We start from the raw sequence: 21,504 nt of genomic DNA on the forward strand, positions 1-21,504 counted from the left end.
AATGGTTTAAAACAATTAAATCTCTAGTGTTTTGGTTTCGTAGCTCGGCCAAGCTCTTTCTAACTGAGGGTTAATGCTGTTTGGCTCCACCTGATGGCTTCGCTCACAGGAGACTATGTTAAAGGGGATTTAGTCTCTAGTGCAAAGTAGTAGAACGCCAGGCATATACTTTCTATTTTACAAAAAAATAAAACAACAAATACACGAAATGTGTTGGAGATATGTAACATTGTGAGACTGAGACTCCTATCATTTTTTTTTAAAATGCAAATAATTATCAATGTCTTTGGTTTTCTCCGTTGAAATACAGCAGTAATGATGTAAACAATGTTTAATTTTGGAGGCTAATACATTTAGTATTATTAACGCTTAGCTATAGTGTTTCCCAATTCCAAGATGGCGGCTGTGTGAGTGCCTCTCCTGTCACGTGACCATCAAGGCTTAGTACACATCCGAGCCTCTGCTATGTCTTTATTGTAAACAAGTTCCTGCTTCTGGGCCCACTTATTGAAGCTATTCGTATGGACCCTCTTCAATGTAGATTTTCTCGTTAAACCAGTTTTTCCAATCGCGCGGTCTTTTTTGGCTTTAGTGCGTAGAACTCGGATTTCCCCAATGCGGGCGTCACGTGACTGGCTCTTGCCTGTGCGTGACGTCACGTGCCGGCATGGCGGCAGATTTGACTCCTAGGTTCCGTAGGATCCGCAGTGTCGGGGACCTTAGGGCCCGCAGGAAGGGTGAGGGAGCCCGGAATACCGGCTGTAGTAAAGCTACACGTATTTACTATACACCTGGCGTAAACTGCCGGGACCTGCTGGGTTTCCCATTACACCTGCCAGCTGGGGCTAATAACATGGCAATGGGAATATTAATAGGAGGGATTTGGGGCAAATGTAAAACTAAGGGGTTTATTAATGAGAGTAGGGACTGCAAAGAAACGATAAAGGTGGTGGGAAATAGCTGCATTGGGCAAATTCATATTTTTATATAAAAATGGCTTTTCACCCATTTTAAGTATTATTTTATTTATATAGCGCCATCACATTCCGTAGCGCTGTACAATGGGTGGACTAACAGACATTTGACTTTTACCAGACAATTGGACGTACAGGAACAGAGAGGTGGAGGGCCCTGCTCCATGAGCTTACATTCTAGAGGTCCAACCATTCATGGTTCACCTTGTACTCCTCTATCAGGGCTTATTCGCAAAAAATAGTGAAACTAAATACGCCAGTCAGTGACTCTAGCTGGGTTGGAAAATGTATTTAAAACATCTGTTTGCCCCTAAAAGTTGCAGGTTGTGTTTCTCAGTTTTGAACAATTTGGAGTAATCAGCTGCCAATTCGATTAGATTTTAGAGTATACTGTAACAGGGTTATTGTTATTTCCATTTATATAGCATAAGCCAATGGCTCAGAGCTTTGCAATATTATAAAGAGGGAAGTTTAACAATAAATGAAACATTTACAGATTGTTACAGGAATAATAGGTTGTTACGGATGCTGCTCAAAAGAGCTTAGAATCTAAAGTGTGAATTGTTGAGATTGCAAAATTAATTTTAGATACTTTGTAAAAGTAGCTGTACTGCAAACATAGCCAAAGTTGTAATTTCCTGAAATTGACAATTTTGAGAAATCACCATGTAAGGCAAGCATGTCAAACTCAAAGTCTGGCACGGGCCACATAAACCAGGTTTAAGTTCATGTTTGCTGCAAAAAAACACCTTACATTTTCATAGAAGGTAGCTTTATTTTAAAAAGTACAGTATAAAAAAAAACCAGCATCCCCTCTACTACATCCCAGCCCCTCCCCACCCCCGTACTAAACCACAGCAACCCCCTCTACCACCCTGTGCCAAATCTGATCCTCCTGTTGACACACACACACACACACACACTGACAGAAACATACACAGACACACAAACATACTCACTGACAGGCATACACATAAAGTCACAGACAGACGCACTCACTGACTGACAGACACTCAGACATACTTTTCTTTATTGCTCCCTACCTTTTGGAGCCGATGTGGGGCATCTCCCTGGGGTCCTTCTATCTGCTCCTTACTGCTCCCTCGCACGGTTTAGTGATGCTGGGTGCCGGAAAATTATGTCCTGTTCCGTCGCCCGGCTTCACTAAAGACGGGGTGGGCGAGGGAGTAAGGAGCAGGAACACTGAGCTCCCTCGCTGCATCCATCGTCCCTTCCTCCCCGGCCGGGTAAGTGTTAGCAGAGTAGGCACCTGAAAAGTGGGGAAAGCAGGTGCCTACTCTGCCATAACACCAGCATGTACTCGTGGCTCGCTGGGCCGCAAAGATGGTCCTTGTGGGCCGCGAGTTTTACATGCTTGATGTAAGGCAAGTGCTCCTTGACATAAATTAGTATTTGAAAGCTGTAATTGTGGACCACTGATATTGCTTTCTCAATTTTTAAACCATTTCAGGCACTGGAACAATTATCTTACGAATTATGTCATAAATCTACTACCTGACTTCAGAAATATTCAAAACCTTCACTTCTAGTTTAAAGGGACACTATACGGTCAGGAACACAAACACGTATTCCTAACAATATAGTGTTAAATCACCATCTAGCCCCCTGGCCCCAGCTTACTACCCTAAATATAGTAAAATCTTACCTTTATTCCAGTCTTCTGCTGGCTTTGACCCGATCTGCCTGCTTGGCTGACATGAGAAGTGTATCTTGTTGGGGAAAAAAAATGAAAAGAACTGGAGCCTACGGTTGCAAAAGCTCCTAGTTGGGTGTTAACCCCTGTGTTAATAATATTAAAAAAAGAGAGAAATGAAAGATGCAACATGAAGCAAATGGGAGTGGAATACTAAATGGTGTTGTACGCTATAATAAAACTTAACATTTAATAAGTCCAACTAATGTGGACTAGAAAAAAACAAGAACTAACCACAAAAAATAAATTAGAAAAGGTAGTACTATAATAAAAATAAAAGAACAAATGCACATTAAATGGAAAGTGAGACGTAATGGCTGTACTAGTAGAAGTGTAGGCTGACACCTAAATAACGCTCTCTTTAGAACACTAAATAGTAGAAATATGTGATGGTGTCAGACCACTTACACAGTATTGTGCAAAGAATTGGTTTAGATAAACACACTAAACACTAGCAAATTAATATGGACTACTGTGCCGGAGATACAGTGTAACCTGCGCTCAAAAATTATGAGAGTAGCAGTATATATAGCTAACCAGAGTTGATATTCAATGATATCAATATTTCAAAAATAGTGGTAACAATTTGTGCTAAGTGGGACTGTACTGTATCCTTGATCTTAGCACCTCCTTTGATGCTTCTCATAGAGAGCATTCGTTTCCCATCCCATTGCTTCTTTAATTGAAGGATTGGATGAGAACGTGGAAGATGTCAACATGTTTGCTGATTAAGAATGAGGTGGAATGGGTGGCAGCAACCGTGGTGTCTCGGCACTGGAAACAAGGTGTATAAAATAAATGTAACTTAAAATGTTTCTACAGCAAAGGGGGTAGACAGAAATCAATGTAATGGCAGGGAACTTATATTGTAAGTTGTATTTGTTCACTGAATTTACAGATCATGTGTCTGATATTCCTGTTTTTTTTTTTTGCAGGTCACAGAGGACCATTCCAAGCAACTCAGCTATGGAACAGCATCATCCAGTCACTGAAAAAGAATGTTGAAGTAAAGAATCGGCGCCAGCATCTTAGGACCTATTCCTGCTGCTTCACAGGATCTGATGCAGTGGACGCAGTGCTATGTCACCTCATGCAGAATATGTATTTGAGCAGCTACGACATTTCAAGGAATAAAGGTGTCCAGCTATGCCAAGCACTTATGGATCACAAAGTATTTGAGCCAGTTGGATTAAAGCTCTTTAAGAGTGAATCAGATTTTGTCTTTGAGGACAGCAACAGTCATTTTTATAGATTTTTAGAGTCCAAAAGTACCGCCGACCTCAGTTCAAAAGAGAGTACAACTGGGAAGGACAGATTTTCCAGGTTGGTTTCTAATTTTCATCCTTATTATTCTGACTACACACTTTACTTGCAAGCAGGACCAGCAACAAATGTATTGGGCTGTATGTTTTTCCAGTAATGTTAATGGAATAGTTGAAATACTCTGTGTAAATAAAATGCAACTGAAATATCAGAAACATACCAGTTTAAAGCTTGATTAGAAGAAATTTGCAGAGTAAAACTACTAATGCAATCACTAGATAAAATCTTATTCTCAAACTAATGAGTATAGGTTGTTTGGGGCATGACAGGGGCCCTTTAAACATCTTTTCGCTTGCCCATTTTTCCTGCCTCCAACACAGGAAATTGAAGAACTGACTGCTTAATATATCACACCTCGTGAGAGATGTCATTGTAACAATATAATCAGTGTTATTCACTTGTGCTCTGTCAGTGGTTTTAATCTTGTAGATGATCAGTGTGTGTTTATTTAAGATTATCCTTTTGCTCTGCAATCTGTTTGTTTTGAATTGGTTAATCAGTTTTTATTTGTACTTTTATTCATTGAGCATATTCAACCATTTTTGAATGAATGAATCACAATATAACTTGGCATGTTTTTGTTACCTTGTTGTTTATTAAATATTATACAAATAGATCTGGACACGCCGCAACGATATCTAACCCGTCAGCCCTTGACACTGCAAATGAAAAGTTAAATCAGCTTCTTCACTGCATCTGTGAACATCCCAACGCACATGTGAACCCCGTACTCAATAAATTACCCAGCATCGTTTCACAGAAAGGTAAAGCGGTCTAGACATTGCAGATGGTTCCTATTTGGGTTAGAGGAAGGGGCAATTGTGAGGTTGTAGAAAATGTATCCTACAAACTGCATTAAATCATTGAGTGAGTATCCTCTTTCATGAGCATATCTCCTTCTAACCGGAATAATAGAATATGATTTAAATAACTGCACTGGTACAAATTCAACATTATACGCGATGTTGTCTAACTTTGTTTATTCACCTGTTTCTTGTTTTTTTATAATAGCATCCCCAGAATTGTTTGTTTGCTAATGGCCATTGTATTATTAAAATAGCACGATAAATCTGAAAGAAGTATGTCACTGCAACATGCATTAGTTTTTGTTTTTTCTTCTTCTTTTAAGAATGCTGACATAGATTGTTAATACATACATACATGTACAATACAATACATACATACATGTCTACATCCATACTACCCAGAACAAAATGTTCTCCGAAAAAGAAAAAAAACTGTAGTTAAATAAATTTTTTTTTTTTTAAAAAGTACTTAGGTGTGCTTGATCTTATCTATTTTTCTTGTGTTGCGGAGGAAAACACATATATAGTAATCAGCATGGTAATCTAAAGGAAAAACCCGATGCAAACTTAGAGCAATGGACAAAAATGAAAGTTTCAGCAAGCCAACTTTATTAAAGCTTAATCTATGCTAAAGTTGGCTTGTGGAAGCCTTCGTTCTCATCCATTGCTCCAAGTCTATGCCGATTTTGTCTTTGCAGCATGGACATGGCAATCCAATGTAGTTGCATACCATTTACCAGAGCACCTGGAGTTACCTGGACGAGTCCCAAATGCCTCTGCTTATGTAGGGAGAGGCGGCTTTAGCACTGCGAACTAATCCGTCTTTTGTTTTATGACCTATATAGTAACTCTATCTTTGCATGCATTCTACAGTGAAAGCACAATTTAACTGTGTACCTTAAGTGCCAAAGCTGACCGTAACGGCTCCAGGGTTAAAACATACAAACCGCTGGGACCTATCTTGGTGCAGGGACATTAACTTCAATGTTTATGGTTGCAGTATTTACACTGGAGGTGAAATAAGTAATTGATCGCTTAAGGCCATTCATGCACATATTGTGCAGTGTGATCATGCTTTGTCATTATGCAGTCGGCGTCCAGTGTGACTCATAGCCTTTGCTTATGCTCACAGTCTTGTGTTTACACTAAGCAACATAATAAATGGAATGTTTACATTCTCGGATAGTCTATATTGCAGCCCTAGATTTCCTGCGCAGTTTAATGGTGGTTGTGTAGCTGAAATTAGGAACCAATGCTTGGCTTCACTTAGGATAAATGCTGTGAGCTGATGACTTCAGTGCTTTAATGTGATTGAGGAGCACCATTGGACTACATATTTCAGTCTCTATAACAGTGATTGCTTTTAACGATGTGCAATCACTGTTACACTCAGCAGTTTTAATGCTGTACTTTCAGCGAACAACAGTATTGGTTTTAAAGGTAGATGCTGACCATAACACTAGCATGCAATCCGCTTTCAAACTTGGAGAAATATTTATTTTTTCTTGCTTTTGGGATTTTTGATGTGTTTGTGCTCTGGCATATATTGGGTTCAATTTAATATTTCTCCATGTTGCGTATAGAGTGCAGTTATAGCTTGTTTCACTGTCGGTGTTGTGTATATACTGCCATAACTAGAAGCTATGACACCAGCATTCCAAGAAATCTCCTTGATCAACTCCTGTTTAGTTTTAAGTAAAGGTCTGCTTAACCAGCTGTGCCAGTGAAAAGGAATTGCAGTTCTGAGTACAAACAGTTTAATTGTCCATTATAATATTTTCTTTATATAAATAGCATTGTCAGTTGTTCTTCAGTATATTTTTTTATTTTTATTTTATATATATGTAAAACAAGTTTTAAACCAGTACAAACAACTCAATTTTGCCTTTTGTTGTGTTTTCATTAGAACATCCAAGTACATATAACTCTACAGTGAAACATCCACTATAGACTATCCCCTTGCAAAGCCTGTATGGTATCTGGCCTGTTTGTATTAGATGGGGATCATACATAAAGTGTCATTTTCTTGAACGTTTATAAAGTGGCACAAGCAGAAGGAACATTTCATTGGTTTCTATGGTGATTGCTGCAATTTTAGAACTGGCAGGATGAGAAAAATAGATATTCTCACTGTTAATCCACAATCTGTAGTTTGATGACATTTATAAATGTTAGTTTCATTAAGTTTTCCATGTTTTATTAGTATAAATCATACATTTGATGACAATTCCAGTAATATGTAGCATACACAGCATGTGCATACATGTCATAACTTTATTTGTAGATACCGAGAATGTATGGAAACAGCAGGTCATGGTGCGCCTCCTTCAGCTAATCCACATCCCTCTCCTTGAAGACATCCTGGAGTCTCCAGTTAAAACTGAGCATAAGACACACTTCAGTGATCTCATTGTTTCAAACACGTTTCTGGACAGAGAGATTCTGCAAACTCTCCATTTACCTAAGTAAGTTATGTGTTTAAAAATAAATACTCCTTGCTGGTTTCCAAGCGTTCCTGAAAGGCGTCATTCCTCATCGTTCAATTAATGGGAGCATTCTAAATGTCTCAGTGCTGAATGGTATTTACCATATATAAATGATGCTTTGTGAATTAAATATACACATGTGATTGTTGGTAAGGAACAGGGTTTGAGTGAATCTGCCTCTACCCGTTGGGGGGTCAGCGACGTGCCACTGGGAACATGGCAGGAAGCATTGCTAGTGTTTTAATATTCATCCTTATACATATGGGGATAATTCCCAATAAAGCATCCTTTGTCACGTGATGTAGAGTGACCAGCCACTAAGTAGATGGCCGTTGATGAATATTGCAGCCCCTGTCGTGTAGCTAGTGAGCTGCCCATTGATGTTTATAGTCAGTGTGCTCTTGCTTTGTCTTACAATCCTTTGACGTGGCAGGTGAGCATCCCTCTAATGGCCATTGGAGTTACTAAATAATCTCCATTTGTTTAAATATGCATAGGGATTTGGGAAGAGCGCAGGTAACTTTTTTCTTTGGTTTTTACGGTCTGTATTGGGGCTGATGTGTACTATGGTTGTTGCCGCCGCCCAGGAGTAGTGGTAGTTTGAGTGCAGGACTTTTTTATTATATTTTGTTTTAGATTTTTCTTACAATCCATCTATTTCCTGGATATTTGCAACTATAGCTTTCTTGATCTTTCACATTTTTACTTAGAATTTAATAAATAAGTACCGTAGTTCCACAGGGACGCGATAAGACACAAAGCATTCTTCTCCATACACGGGAACAAGAGCGGAAAACTCCTAGCCAACATGCTTGCCAAAAAGAGACAGCTCACATACATCGACAGAATCAGAGACAAAAGTGGCAAACTCCATCGCCTCCCGACCGACATACTAACCGCAATACGGACGTACTACGCCGACCTATATTCCCTACCGCAACCACACACAGAGACGGCGAAAACACGACTACGGGATAAAATACGCACATACCTCAACGCACACGCATCCCCGACTATAGACGACAAAACGGCATCGCTGCTGGACGAACCAATCACACTAGCAGAGCTGACACGGGCGATCAAACAAACTAAACCGGGCAAGAGCCCGGGCCCTGACGGCCTCCCGCTAAAATATTACAAGACCTTCGCGGATAGCTTATACCCGCCACTAGTAGACTCCTTTAATGCGGTGAGGGAGGGCCAACCCATCCCCAAGCAAGCCCTGACAGCCCACATCACCATAATCCCCAAGGAGGGTAAAGATGGGGAACATTGCGGGAGTTACAGGCCAATCTCCCTCATCAATTGCGATGTCAAACTCCTTGCAAAGATCCTGGCGACGCGGCTGCAGTCGCACATCCCCAGACTGGTCCACCCAGACCAGGTGGGGTTTGTGGGAGGTCGCGAAGCCAGGGACAACACCATCCGAACACTCACCCTCATGCACGGCAGGGGGGCGGGAGCCGGGGGCCTTCTCCTGCTGTCCACAGACGCGGAGAAGGCCTTCGACAGAGTCGGTTGGACATATCTTTTCGACACTCTGACACATGCGGGCCTGGGAACACACATGATGCGATGGATCACTGCCCTGTATCACGAGCCGACGGCACACGTCCTCGTCAACGGGGCGCTGACCCCCGAACTCACAATACACAACGGCACCAGACAGGGCTGCCCCCTATCCCCCTTGTTGTTCGTCCTAGCCCTAGAACCGTTCTTGACGCACATCAGAAGCAACACTGACATCACAGGCATCACGACAGGCGACGTCCACCATAAAGTGGCCGCCTTCGCAGATGACCTGCTATTCTTCATCACCAACCCAGAAATAACCCTGCCCAACATCCAACAGGCCTTTAAGGAATTCGGAGAGATCTCTAATCTAAAAATAAACTATGCTAAATCCCATATCCTGAACGTCAGTGTCCCCAACAGACGCGCCGACCCCATACGCCAGAGCTTCCCATTCCAATGGGCAGACCAAAAGATCAGGTACCTAGGAACCTGGCTGACCAAGGACAGCAAAGACCTCTTCCAAGCCAATTTCGCCACCACACTCACCACCTTCCAAAAAGACATGAAAGAATGGGCGCACCCGCATATATCCTGGCTCGGGAGGGTCCAAGTCATTAAGATGAATTTCCTCCCACGCCTGCTATACTTATTCCAAACCATCCCAATTAAACTCCCCGGGGCGTTTTTTGCCACACTAAAAACTGCCATGATCACGTACATCTGGGATGGTAGACGTCCCAGGATGAAAACCGCCACTCTAATGAGACCAAAAGACATGGGGGGCCTAGCACTGCCGGACTTCCGCTCATACCACACGGCCACGCATCTCCAAAGGGTGATGGAATGGACGAAGAGCGGAGTCCATAAAATGTGGAAAGTGGCGGAGGAGTCGGAGGCGAACATGCCACTAGCAGCCATACCCTGGGGCAGGAAGGACCCAGACACCCGAGCCATGTCCCCATACATTAGATCCACCCTGGACATCTGGCGCAAAGCGGCGAAAACGCATAACTTGGCGCCTTACCCCTCCCCCTGACACCTCTGGTACACAACGCAGACTTTAAACCGGGCCTCGACCCGAAAGCATTTCAAAACATCCTCCTGACCCCGATACCGATGATGTGGATTAATTTAGAAATAAACAAATATGTTTAAATGTCTATCTGTTCCTGTCCAAATCTGAGATGATTAAATTGCGTATACGCAGAAGTAAACTCACACTGACACATGGAGTTCAGGTTAAAAGCACTTCAGAAAATTTAATACAATCTGGTTGGAAAACAGTTGTGTAGATCTTTTTAAAAGCAAAATGACATCATCATTGAATATCAGATAATAACAAATAAACATCATTAATTGGATTAAACGTTATGTGACTATATCAGTGTCCACCCATCAATATTATTAATTGGCTCAGGGATTTGAGTGACCAGCTAGGTGTCCTCCCACCGGGAGGTGGTATTGTTCTGGACAAGGGTGTGGACAGAAGGCTCAGGCGCCATCTTTCCCAGCATGAGGTTTACTCGGTGGAAAGGGGGGCTTGAGCGTCATTTTACACAGTCAGTGATATCGGGCCTCATGTCCAGGTGCAAGGTCTCTTATGAATAGAACATTTCATTACTACTGTGTTCTCGTGGCCTTCAAATTATACTATGTTGCAAGTTAGGGGAAAGTCAGTAAAGTCAGCAGTTCCTGAGTTAATCATGTCTTTATAGAGAATACAGTCTTTGTCTATTGTATTAGATGTGCTGGGAAATTCTGTCATGTAATGTAGTTTTAAAATGAACAAGTTAGGTTATGAGGACAAAATGGAGGATTGAAGAAGTCAGGTTAGGAGGACAAAATGGAGGATTCACAGTATGCAGTTAAAATGGAGTTAGTACAATAATTCAATACAAGTTCAATAAAGATTTTTAATAATTCTACATCAGTCCCCCCTATGAAATGTTAATATTCTAAGAGATAAAAACTTTATTAAGTTAGTATCAGGAAGACGTGTTAACCCAAGGCACAGAAACCCTATGAAGTAACGGTTCTTAAAGTCTTCTTAGTTCTTCAGAGGGACATCATAAATAGACAAGCTTACATTACCATATGGACTTGTGTTATCTGGAATATAGGCACAAGTAGTCATGGTGACAGGTAAACGTTGTTGGTTGCAATAGGTATAATAAATGCAAATCAAAATATTATTATTATTATTAGCAGTGACGGTTGGGAAAATGGACTCAAACTTTCCTTTTACTGCAAAATCATCTGGTACCCCCCTTGGCACACCTATGGCATCAATATATATATATATATATATATCAATCAAACTTTCCCTTTAGAGGGGTGCTCCTTTTTATGTTCTGAAGCATGAATGTGGTGTGTCAAGAGTACCTTGTCATGTATTATGTGTATTGACATAATAACCTTGGCTAGGGTGTAGTATTAAACCTGTCCCACGCTACATCAGCGTAGGTGGACTCGGATCATTTAGTCAATATTAATATCACCACAAACTCAGGATGGGCAAATAATCCTGAGGAAGCTTGGCATTTGGATCCCTTCAGCTTCACGAGGTCTCCTTTTGGGGTCCTCGGCTTTCCATCGATGGCAGGTGGTCAGGCATTATTATGGCCATCAAACACCTACTTGCTGGTATCTTTTTATTTAACAAGTCATTTTTTTCTTTAGAGTCAAAAGTGTGTCAAAATCAACAAATGTCACTTCTCATGTTGCAGAGAGAGTCTTGAATCTGGAACAATGAATCCACTGAGTGATCTCTGCAACTTTCACAATGCACTATTGGGTATATGGTCTTGGTTGTCACATTGATGACCGGCTAGGCTTCTGGCCATCCTGACAAAATGTCTATGATAACTAGTGCATATTTGACCCAGTAGCTCTTTGTCATCTGGATTCTTGAAAGGGATATTGAGAGTTAGCTAGGTGCTTAGGGGTATTTTAGAGATCAAAGAGTTCATGAGGGTCTTGGATAGGTATAAAGTTCCATGGGCTCACTGCCCAGTACATGTTTTTGGGTAAACAGAGCTTAAGAGCGTTGGAGTACAGCCCGTCTTCAAGGGTTGCCCCTTTCTGTTTTTCCAGCTTTGTATTTCTTCAGGGTCAGTAGCTGCTTGTCATTCTTTCAGAAGCTTGAGATCTGTAGGTAGGATCTACATGGTGAGTATAGAAGTTTCTTTAGCGGACACCATTCTGTCCACTTCCCTTGGTGCACTTGTGGCTTGGTTGGCAGCTTTTAGTCAGCTGAGTGGTGCTTCTTATCTTCCAGATTGATCCAAAATAATGTGCTGCACCCAGGGCATGTCTTGAGTCAGTGTAGATATTGGCATGTCTTCCTTCAGGCATTTTGTATGCCACTGAGAAGGCTGTCAATTCAGCGTCTTGAGCAGATGTGAGTGAGGAAAGTGAAGGTGCTTGACGTACCTGATCTTCTGTAGCAACAGCAAATCCAGTATGGTACCTTTCCTCTTTATCCGCAAACAGAGTGGAGTCAGGATCTGGTAAAGCTACTGCATGCTCTGTTGAAAGGTGTCTTGTTTCTTCTTTCATCTGTTCAAAGCAACCATGAGGAGCAGTAGAAGAGGTTTCCTCACCTATTTCTGTGTGAGATTGGGGGGTATTTGTCTTTCTATTCACAGTTCTCTTGCTGACCCCCCTCTGTAGAGATCTGTAAATTGAATGTTCATGTTTTGTTCTAATGAGTCAGGTTCCTTTCATGAGATTTCTGGGGACTTAGTGTAGAAAAAAACATGAGGGACAGCCACCTCCCTTACAGGTGTCTTACTTCCATGGGAATCTGGGTCAGGACCGCACTATTTCTTTGAGAGTGCCCAAAACAGTTCTTTCATGTCTGAATAATTTTAATTTTTCGTTAGTGTGGTATTCCCCCCTGGGAAGTGGCGGAAGAGTGGCCAGAGCAACTTTTCTTCAAAATATAATGTTGTCAGGTAGAGGCAGAGTCGTCTATGAGTGGAGGAAATTGGTAAGAAATAAGAAGGGAGGAAGCATATAAAGGATATAGATATGGTGGTGGGGAGATGGAAGAATGAGTAGTGGATAGAGTGAGAGGGAAGAAGGTGGAGTAGGAGGAGGAGAAGGCGGAGTAGGAGGAGGAGAAGGAGGAATAGAGGAGAAGTAGGGGGAGAGAGGAGAAGGTGGAGTAGAAGGAGAAAGTGGAGTAGAGGGAGGAGTAAGAGCAGGAAGAAGGAGTAGGAGGAGGAGAAGGTGGAGTAGAGGAAGGAGTAGGAGGAGAAAGTGGAGTAGAGGGAGGAGTAGGAAGAGGAGGGAGGAGTAAGAGCAGGAAGAAGGAGTAGGAGGAGGAGAAGGTGGAGTAGAGGAAGGAGTAGGAGGAGAAAGTGGAGTAGAGGGAGGAGTAGGAAGAGGAGGGAGGAGTAAGAGCAGGAAGAAGGAGTAGGAGGAGGAGAAGGTGGAGTAGAGGGAGGGGCAGTAGGGGAAAGTGGGGGACTGTAGATGAAGGGGAGGGATCGGTGGGAGGAATAAGCGGGGGTGGGCAGGTAAGGGAGCAGACAGGTGATGTAGCAATGGAGGATACATCAGAAATCAAGACTAGGTAGAAATGCAATGGAGGCTGCAAATAGCCCATGTACAACAACTATTAACTGGCCCTAAGCTTTCCCTAGAGAAAAATAATAAAAGGCTAACATGCTCATCTTGTCTCCACAAGCCTCGAACGTTTCACTCCCATGGGTGGCCCATGATGGCTTGCCCACCACTTCTCCACACGGGGCCTTGTGCCCGCGGAGACAGACGCTATCCCTAACTCTCGTTCTTAATTTAATAATTTATATCTAACATCTCAAAATGTAATTCCCACCTATATCACAAATATACGTTATCACAATTTTATGTCTCGTAAATGGGATAAAATTTATTCTACTCTTCACTGATAATGTATTTTTAAAACATACAAAATAGACAAATAACATTGCCTTCTGCAAAATAAATGGAAAAGATAATGGAGATTTTGTTAAGCTTATAAATGGCTATACATTAATTCACATTTCTTGTTCTCCAGTTTCTGGCTGTTAATGACAATGTACAATGTAATAGAGCAGCAGGGAATGCTAGCAGAATGCTTGGTTGCATAGGGAGAGGTATTAGCAGTAGGAAGAGGGAAGTGCAGAGTACTGGATACAGTACTGGAGACCATATCTTCAGAAGGATATGGATACCTTAGAGAGAGTTCAAAGAAGGGCTATTAAACTGGTTCATGGATTGCAGGGTAAAATTCACCAGGAAAGGTGAAAGGATCTTGACAGGTATAGCTTGGTGAAAAGATGATAAAAGCATTTTAAATACATAAAGGGAAACAACACAGTAAAAGTGGAGACTATATTTAAAAGAAGGAAAACTACCATAACAAGAGGACATAGTCTCAAAAATAGAGGGACAAAGGTTTAAAAATGATATCAGGAAGCATTACATTACTGAGAGGGTAGTGGATACATGGAATAGCCTTCCAACTGTAGTGGTAGAGGTTAACTCAGTAGAAGTGTTTAAGCATGCGTGGGATAGGCATAAGGCTAAGCACTTGCTGCTAGTAACAGATCTAGAATTAATATACTATAATGCCCAAAGTCTCAATTCCTATGCATATGCAATAATAAAATATCTGGGCTTACAACAAAAATTATGTTAGTCAGTCTTTTAATCTGGAGGCAAACATTATCCAGTAAAAACATTTTGAAACCAATCCCTAATTGTATTACCATTTGTTCAAGAAATCTTGGTTTATTAGAACTTTCTTTTAGTAAATATTCTTTAAGATAACCCCTCTTCCATCATGTTACCAATTTTTTTTTTTTTTTTTTTTTTTATAATCTAACGTAACAACTTTGCATATTCCCTCTATCCACATTGCATAGTATTGCAACAAATCACACTTGCCTTTACATTTTTAACTCGTCCAAATAATTCTCTATCCCTGCATCAGATTCACTTTCCTAACCTTCGTAATAAACACTGAGCTGTACTCCAACACGATCCTATCAACTTCAATTAAAATAACAAACTACACAATTAGAATATTTTCTAGCAAAAAATTCCATTGTTAAGTCTTAACAGCAGCCTCTGAATAATTTTACTGAACGCAGAACTGAAAAACCAGGAATGTCACCCCTCCCTCTCCCCCCTAGCGTCTCACAGAAGGCAAGGAGGGAGGGGTGAGGAGAGAGAGCCAGCATGAAGTTTTTTTAACCATGTCAGCGCTGGAAGGACAGTTACGTTACAATTATTGCAAGCAAAGAGACACAAAAACACAACATTTAATACTCTTCAGTGAAACTCAATACAAAACCCCCACCCTCTACCAGGGTAATGGCTAACACAAAATACAAAAACAATTATTATAATATACATACATTCTTAACCCTTTGTGATCTAGTTCTTCCTCAACCCTACCTTCCTGCTGAATAGCATTGTTACTCTGTACCAGTAAGCTTGCTTTCTTCTCTGTCAGTAATCTACCACATGAAGGCACAGCAATTTTACACACTTTAGCAATCTCTATCTTCAACTAGATCACACGCGCTAGCCAGCCCTTATTGGGCTTTTCTAACCCTGTTCCATTCCCCTCCTATACAGGCGTCCCAGATATAGGGGGAAAAGGTTTTAAACAGTGTCTACAATGGTGGACTGACACTCGAGAGGGGTGGGTCCCCCCCCAGTGCGTCTTCCCAAAACGTAGACTAGTCACTAATTGGAGGTGAGAAGTGTGTGACCAATCACTTCTCTCACAATAGAAATAGGAGAGGATAGAATAATAATATAGGAAGTATAGAAAAGGTAAAGAGTAAGGAAAAATCCTTAGGGACAGACACAGGAGTTCATGAGACTCCTAATTAAACAGACAAGACAACAATACAGTTGAAATACAGTGCATGCATCACAGTTCAAATGAAATCAACAGTAATCCCTTTCCTTTACTCGTGTGCTTACTCCAAAGTCACCTCCCTCAACCTCGTAGTGTCCCCGCTCGGAGAATGACTTTCATAAGTCTCACTACCAGCGGCCACGGAAAACAACTGACACCGGTCCGAGTTCCGTCAGCCTCCCTCTGCACAGCAGTCCACAAGAATGTGGCCACCTCTATCCTCACTCCCGTAGTGCCCCTATAAAACCCACTTATAAGTCTCACTACCACGTGATGCGGAAAACAAGCAATGCCTACTTGAATCCCCCCAGGAAACAGAGTCCCCTGCCACAAGACTAAGTCCCCTACCACAAATAAACAGAAAACTGGAATTCCACCAGCCCCAGCGCTCAGGGTTGTGGTTACCAAAAGAAAACTGGAATCCCCCCAGCCGAAGCTGAGGTTTACCAAAACTGGAATCCCCCCCAGCCTCAGCACTCGGGGCAGTGGTTACCAAACTTGGAATTCCACTAGCCCCAGTACTCGAAACTGTGGGTTACCACGTGCACAATGAGGCTAGCTGGGCTCTCAAAGTGTCACAAGAAGGATCACAGGAAATTATGAGTCTACACAAAATCCACAGTTCCAACAATCCCCTTTTTCCTTACAGCCACAGCCACGAGGCTCCTAAAAGAGGTAAACAGGCAAAGAAGACCCCCAGGAACGCATCCACAGGTCAACCCCCCTTTTTCCCTACAACCACAGCACCGTGGTTCCTAAAAGGAGTAAAACAGGTAACAGAAGACCCCCAGGAACGCATCCACAGGTCCACCCCCCTTTATCCCAAAAGGGGTAAAATACAAACAGATAAACAGACAAACCGAAGACCCAGGCAAGTCCCCTCAGGTCCACCCCCCTTTATCCCAAAAAGGGGAAAACAAGCAAGACAGAACCCCAGGCAAATCCCCTGCAGGTCCACCCCCCCTTTATCTCAAAATGGGGAAACAGGCAAACAATTCAAACACAATTCAAACACACCCAGGCAACAGATAGACTAAAATTGCAGGTAAACAAGTGAGTAACGAGACACCGGGCAAGATATTACCTGTCTTTGATGTCCTCCCGGGAAGCAGTCACAGACACGTGGACGGGTCAATCAAAGGGGCCGGAACATACCGGTGGCTCTGCAGAAGTCTCTACCGTGTACTTGGAGGTGATCAGTCTCCCTTCCTACCCCCAGGATTCCCCCGTCCAACAGCATCTTCCTTAGGACGGCTCACCGGCCAGACATAGCCCGATGCCCCACGTTGGATGCGCCAAATTGATGTGGATTAATTTAGAAATAAACAAATATGTTTAAATGTCTATCTGTTCCTGTCCAAATCTGAGATGATTAAATTGCGTATACGCAGAAGTAAACTCACACTGACACATGGAGTTCAGGTTAAAAGCACTTCAGAAAATTTAATACAATCTGGTTGGAAAACAGTTGTGTAGATCTTTTTAAAAGCAAAATGACATCATCATTGAATATCAGATAATAACAAATAAACATCATTAATTGGATTAAACGTTATGTGACTATATCAGTGTCCACCCATCAATATTATTAATTGGCTCAGGGATTTGAGTGACCAGCTAGGTGTCCTCCCACCGGGAGGTGGTATTGTTCTGGACAAGGGTGTGGACAGAAGGCTCAGGCGCCATCTTTCCCAGCATGAGGTTTACTCGGTGGAAAGGGGGGCTTGAGCGTCATTTTACACAGTCAGTGATATCGGGCCTCATGTCCAGGTGCAAGGTCTCTTATGAATAGAACATTTCATTACTACTGTGTTCTTGTGGCCTTCAAATTATACTATGTTGCAAGTTAGGGGAAAGTCAGTAAAGTCAGCAGTTCCTGAGTTAATCATGTCTTTATAGAGAATACAGTCTTTGTCTATTGTATTAGATGTGCTGGGAAATTCTGTCATGTAATGTAGTTTTAAAATGAACAAGTTAGGTTATGAGGACAAAATGGAGGATTGAAGAAGTCAGGTTAGGAGGACAAAATGGAGGATTCACAGTATGCAGTTAAAATGGAGTTAGTACAATAATTCAATACAAGTTCAATAAAGATTTTTAATAATTCTACATCACCGAGACTACACCACATCACCACTAACGGCAAATGCACACCACTAGCAGACATGCTAGGGGGTAGGACACCCACTTTCACACAATGCTTCAAACACGCACAACTTTCCACCTTCATACGCACTCTACCACAGGGAACCGCACTCACCAGAAATCGGACAACATTCGAGACACTGTGCGATAGCCCAGACCCACTACCACACGGAGTCTCCCTCATATACGCACTGTTACAGACTGAGACACCCACTGCTAAACCTCTATTCATGGGGAAATGGGAAGCGGCACTGAACACGACGTTCACAGACGCAGAATGGGAGCAGATATGCTACCTCACTCACCACTGCTCGACACACAGCAAGACCCAAGAGACGGCATTTAAACTCCTGACGAACTGGTACCGCACCCCACACCTCCTTCACAACATAGACTCAGAACACACTAGCCTCTGCTGGAGGTGCGAGAAGGAAACAGGAACTGCAATTCATATATGGTGGGAATGCGAAACAATTAGACCGTACTGGGAGGGCATACACGACATCTTAAAGATGTTCTCCCCCCTGGAACCGGCAGCGATGCTCCTTCACCACACCACAGTACCTAGATCCAGATACAAGAGATCCATGACAGTTAGGATACTAAACGTAGCTAAACAGATAGTCCCCCTCTATTGGAAACAAAAGACCGCACCTCCGTTGAAGGTATGGTTCGCCAAGATGGAAGAACTTAGGGCAATAGAAAACCTGATCATGACAGCCTCAGACAAACCCCAGACTTACGCTGAGACCTGGACATTGTGGCTCCTCGAAACCGCCAAAGACACCTTCCTAGAGAAACTCAAGGACAGAGACATGACCGAACCCCGACCCCCCCCCCCCTAATACTGCCTAGAAAGAACGCGACTCGAGACTGGAACCCATGACTGAGCCACTCTAGAGCTCCAATGCGCACCTCCAATCCACCACTACAATGAAACGATTACTTTACGCTGCTCCCTTATACAGCACGTACTCACCACATTATACTTCTAGACACAGGTTAACGCACCTACCGCAGCGGACGAACTCTACGTCTAGATGCAGCACACATAGCCAACAGAGCCCGAACGGGAGCGAGACCCACAACCAAGTACTGCAGCACTCCTCCCCAGGAGGCGAAAGCCACCGCGAGACTCTAACACGCAGTAGGGACGCAACCAACCCACACGCATCGAGTAGGATGCACACAAAGCTACATACCCATATGTTACACGGGACCTGCGAGTCCGACATTAAAGGGGGCCTGCGAGCCCAACTAAGCATGCATATTGCTGTCCCTAACAAAAGACATAGCGCACAGTATGCTCTCGCACAAGCACCTAAGAAACTGTATACGCCTGACAACTCACCCGTGAGGGCCTGCGTGCCTGATGACTTCTTTCATTGTAAGGTAAATCTGTTTACGTGTTCTACTATAATTAGAGACCTGCGTGTCTCAAAATCCTGAACAAAAACAAATAAAAATTATATTTACAAAAAAAAAAAATAAGTACCGTAAAACCTGTACCATAAAGGATTACAATTGAGTCTTATGTAAAAGCAGCTAATTTTGCAGCTAACATTTTGCAGCTTTGGGAACGGTTTAGGTGATCAGGTGTCATGAATAAGTAAGTCGGGATCCAGTAATAAACCTAAAAATGATATGATGAGTATATGTAGGAAGCTGACTAGACATTGTAATGACTGACTATAAAACCCAGTGATTGATATAAATGACACGTTTTCTTTGATTCCATACAAAATAGATGGATAGAGATTTCCATTTAGCATGAATTATTCAAAGTAACATCTTGTCCATAGCAAGAAATTGTAATTCTAACAATTCTTTATACTCGGTTTTCTATAGAGACTCATTTTCACCTGTCAGAGTTCTAAATTATGCAGTTTATAGCTCTTGGTTATGAACTTTGCATTTTGTTATCAACAGTGCAGTAAACATTCTATGCAAGCGATTTCTGATGGCCATTTGCTTTATATTGGCAATCTTTTCACTTGCAACACATTTTTTCCAATAAGGTTGGCTTTGGTGTAGCTGCAATAAGACAAAGTTCAAACTAACGCTTTCCCCTTAACAGGAGTACTATAAAGTCTTCCGGAGTTTGCTTTTCCTTCTCTTTGTTTCAATTAAGGAACACTAGAATGAACAATTTTTTAGTACCCAGTGTTACTTTATAATTTTAAAAACAAACAAACAAAAAAAAAACACACACACGTTTAAAATGACCTTTACAAATTACTTTTAATCGAGCACAGAGACCTTCCATCTCGGCTCAGGTTAATGTTCGTTTTGTATTTCCTTTCCAGGATGGACCGATGGATTGCTGCAGCTGTTGAATGTTTGGAGCATTTTCCGGATCAGCAGATAGTGATGCTAAGCCAACAGCTTCCACCCAGTAACAATCCCACCGAAGACCTGGACTTGTACAAGAAAATGTTATACGAGGTTATTGCAAAATATTACACCCAAGAGAGGGATCCTTTTTTGGATAGTCGACTTCTTAAAATACTTTCGGGAATTGTTGAACTCTTAGGTGAGGGTGCTTTTAAACTGCATGTCTTCCATATTTAATTCTTGTCCCTACGGATTTAGGTTGGCGTCAAATCAATATTGCTAAACTGTGAACTACAATACGTTGCTTGTTCATACAGCCATTGCTGGTTTAATTAAATGTGCCCATGGCAGATTATTTTACTATAACAAAACTGTATTAAAGGGGGGTCTTATTAATTGATGTTCGGCATTGTTTTAAATGAAATAACCGTTTTTATGCCTTCTTGGTACCTTGTTATTCTTTGATTGCATAATGATCTTACTGTGGTTGTTAACACCAACTCTACAGCAGTCCGTTTAGGCAATGCCATTTTAAACAGATAAAACCCTTTCAGGGTTATGAATTTGAAGTGAATTTCAAATGTTAAACCAAAATAGCCGAACTGCCATCGTAGCTCACGTAGATCCAATTTAGTTATTTTGGCCTTTAAAACTGGAATTCACTTCATGAATAACCCTGTTTATCTTGCACAATGGAGTTAAATAAGTTCAGTTGTGAAATCTTATGTTGTAATTGGCTGGTGGCATTAAATGCCCTTAGCAGGTTGGTTTTTTTTTGTTTTTGTTTTTTTTAACTTAAACCTTCTTGAAAGATTTAAAAATGTAAGTCCCGGGGGGCGGAGCCTACTAGCAGACCAGAGCAGACGCCATATCTAAAATCATACAAAACCCATCCAATATCTCACCAACCGAGACCCATCCGACATCCTCAACCCGTCACCTGACCTGCCTGATTGATGCCGATTTTCCACACGCCAAAGCACTCCAAGATGCGGCGCAAGACTGCGGCCTACTACACGCCGGCGATTCCGGATCTGGAGGCTCTCCTACGCGGCACCGCATCCCATAGCCTACGAAACACGGTCCCTACCACATCACCGACTCCCCAAGACTCCATGCCCGCAATGGGATACCGCTCCCAAAAGCCGAATCCCGTGGCAGACAGCAGGGACATAGGCGACATGCTGAGGCAGCCTGCACAGCCCAGAACACTCACTGCAGAGGGTCAGAATGCGAACACCCAGACGCAGGGGGAGAATGAAACCACGCTACTCACACAGGCAAGCCTGATACACTCTCTTGAGAC

General features: G+C 42.2%; 1 protein-coding gene across 1 annotated transcript in view; it reads left to right on the top strand.

Moving 5' to 3' along the window:
* Positions 1-642: 642 nt before the first annotated feature.
* DEPDC4 (DEP domain containing 4) overlaps positions 643-21,504 on the top strand; it is a 30,977-nt gene continuing 10,115 nt past the window's right edge. Inside the window, exons 1-5 of the mRNA XM_063445191.1 lie at positions 643-737; positions 3,624-4,011; positions 4,627-4,775; positions 7,102-7,282; positions 20,171-20,397. Of these exons, the coding sequence (XP_063301261.1) occupies positions 668-737; positions 3,624-4,011; positions 4,627-4,775; positions 7,102-7,282; positions 20,171-20,397 (1,015 nt within the window). The 5' untranslated portion in view covers positions 643-667. The remainder of the gene's footprint in view (positions 738-3,623; positions 4,012-4,626; positions 4,776-7,101; positions 7,283-20,170; positions 20,398-21,504) is intronic.

The sequence above is a fragment of the Pelobates fuscus genome, chromosome 3, assembly GCF_036172605.1.
Source record: "Pelobates fuscus isolate aPelFus1 chromosome 3, aPelFus1.pri, whole genome shotgun sequence".
NCBI classification, from domain to species: Eukaryota; Metazoa; Chordata; class Amphibia; order Anura; family Pelobatidae; genus Pelobates; species Pelobates fuscus.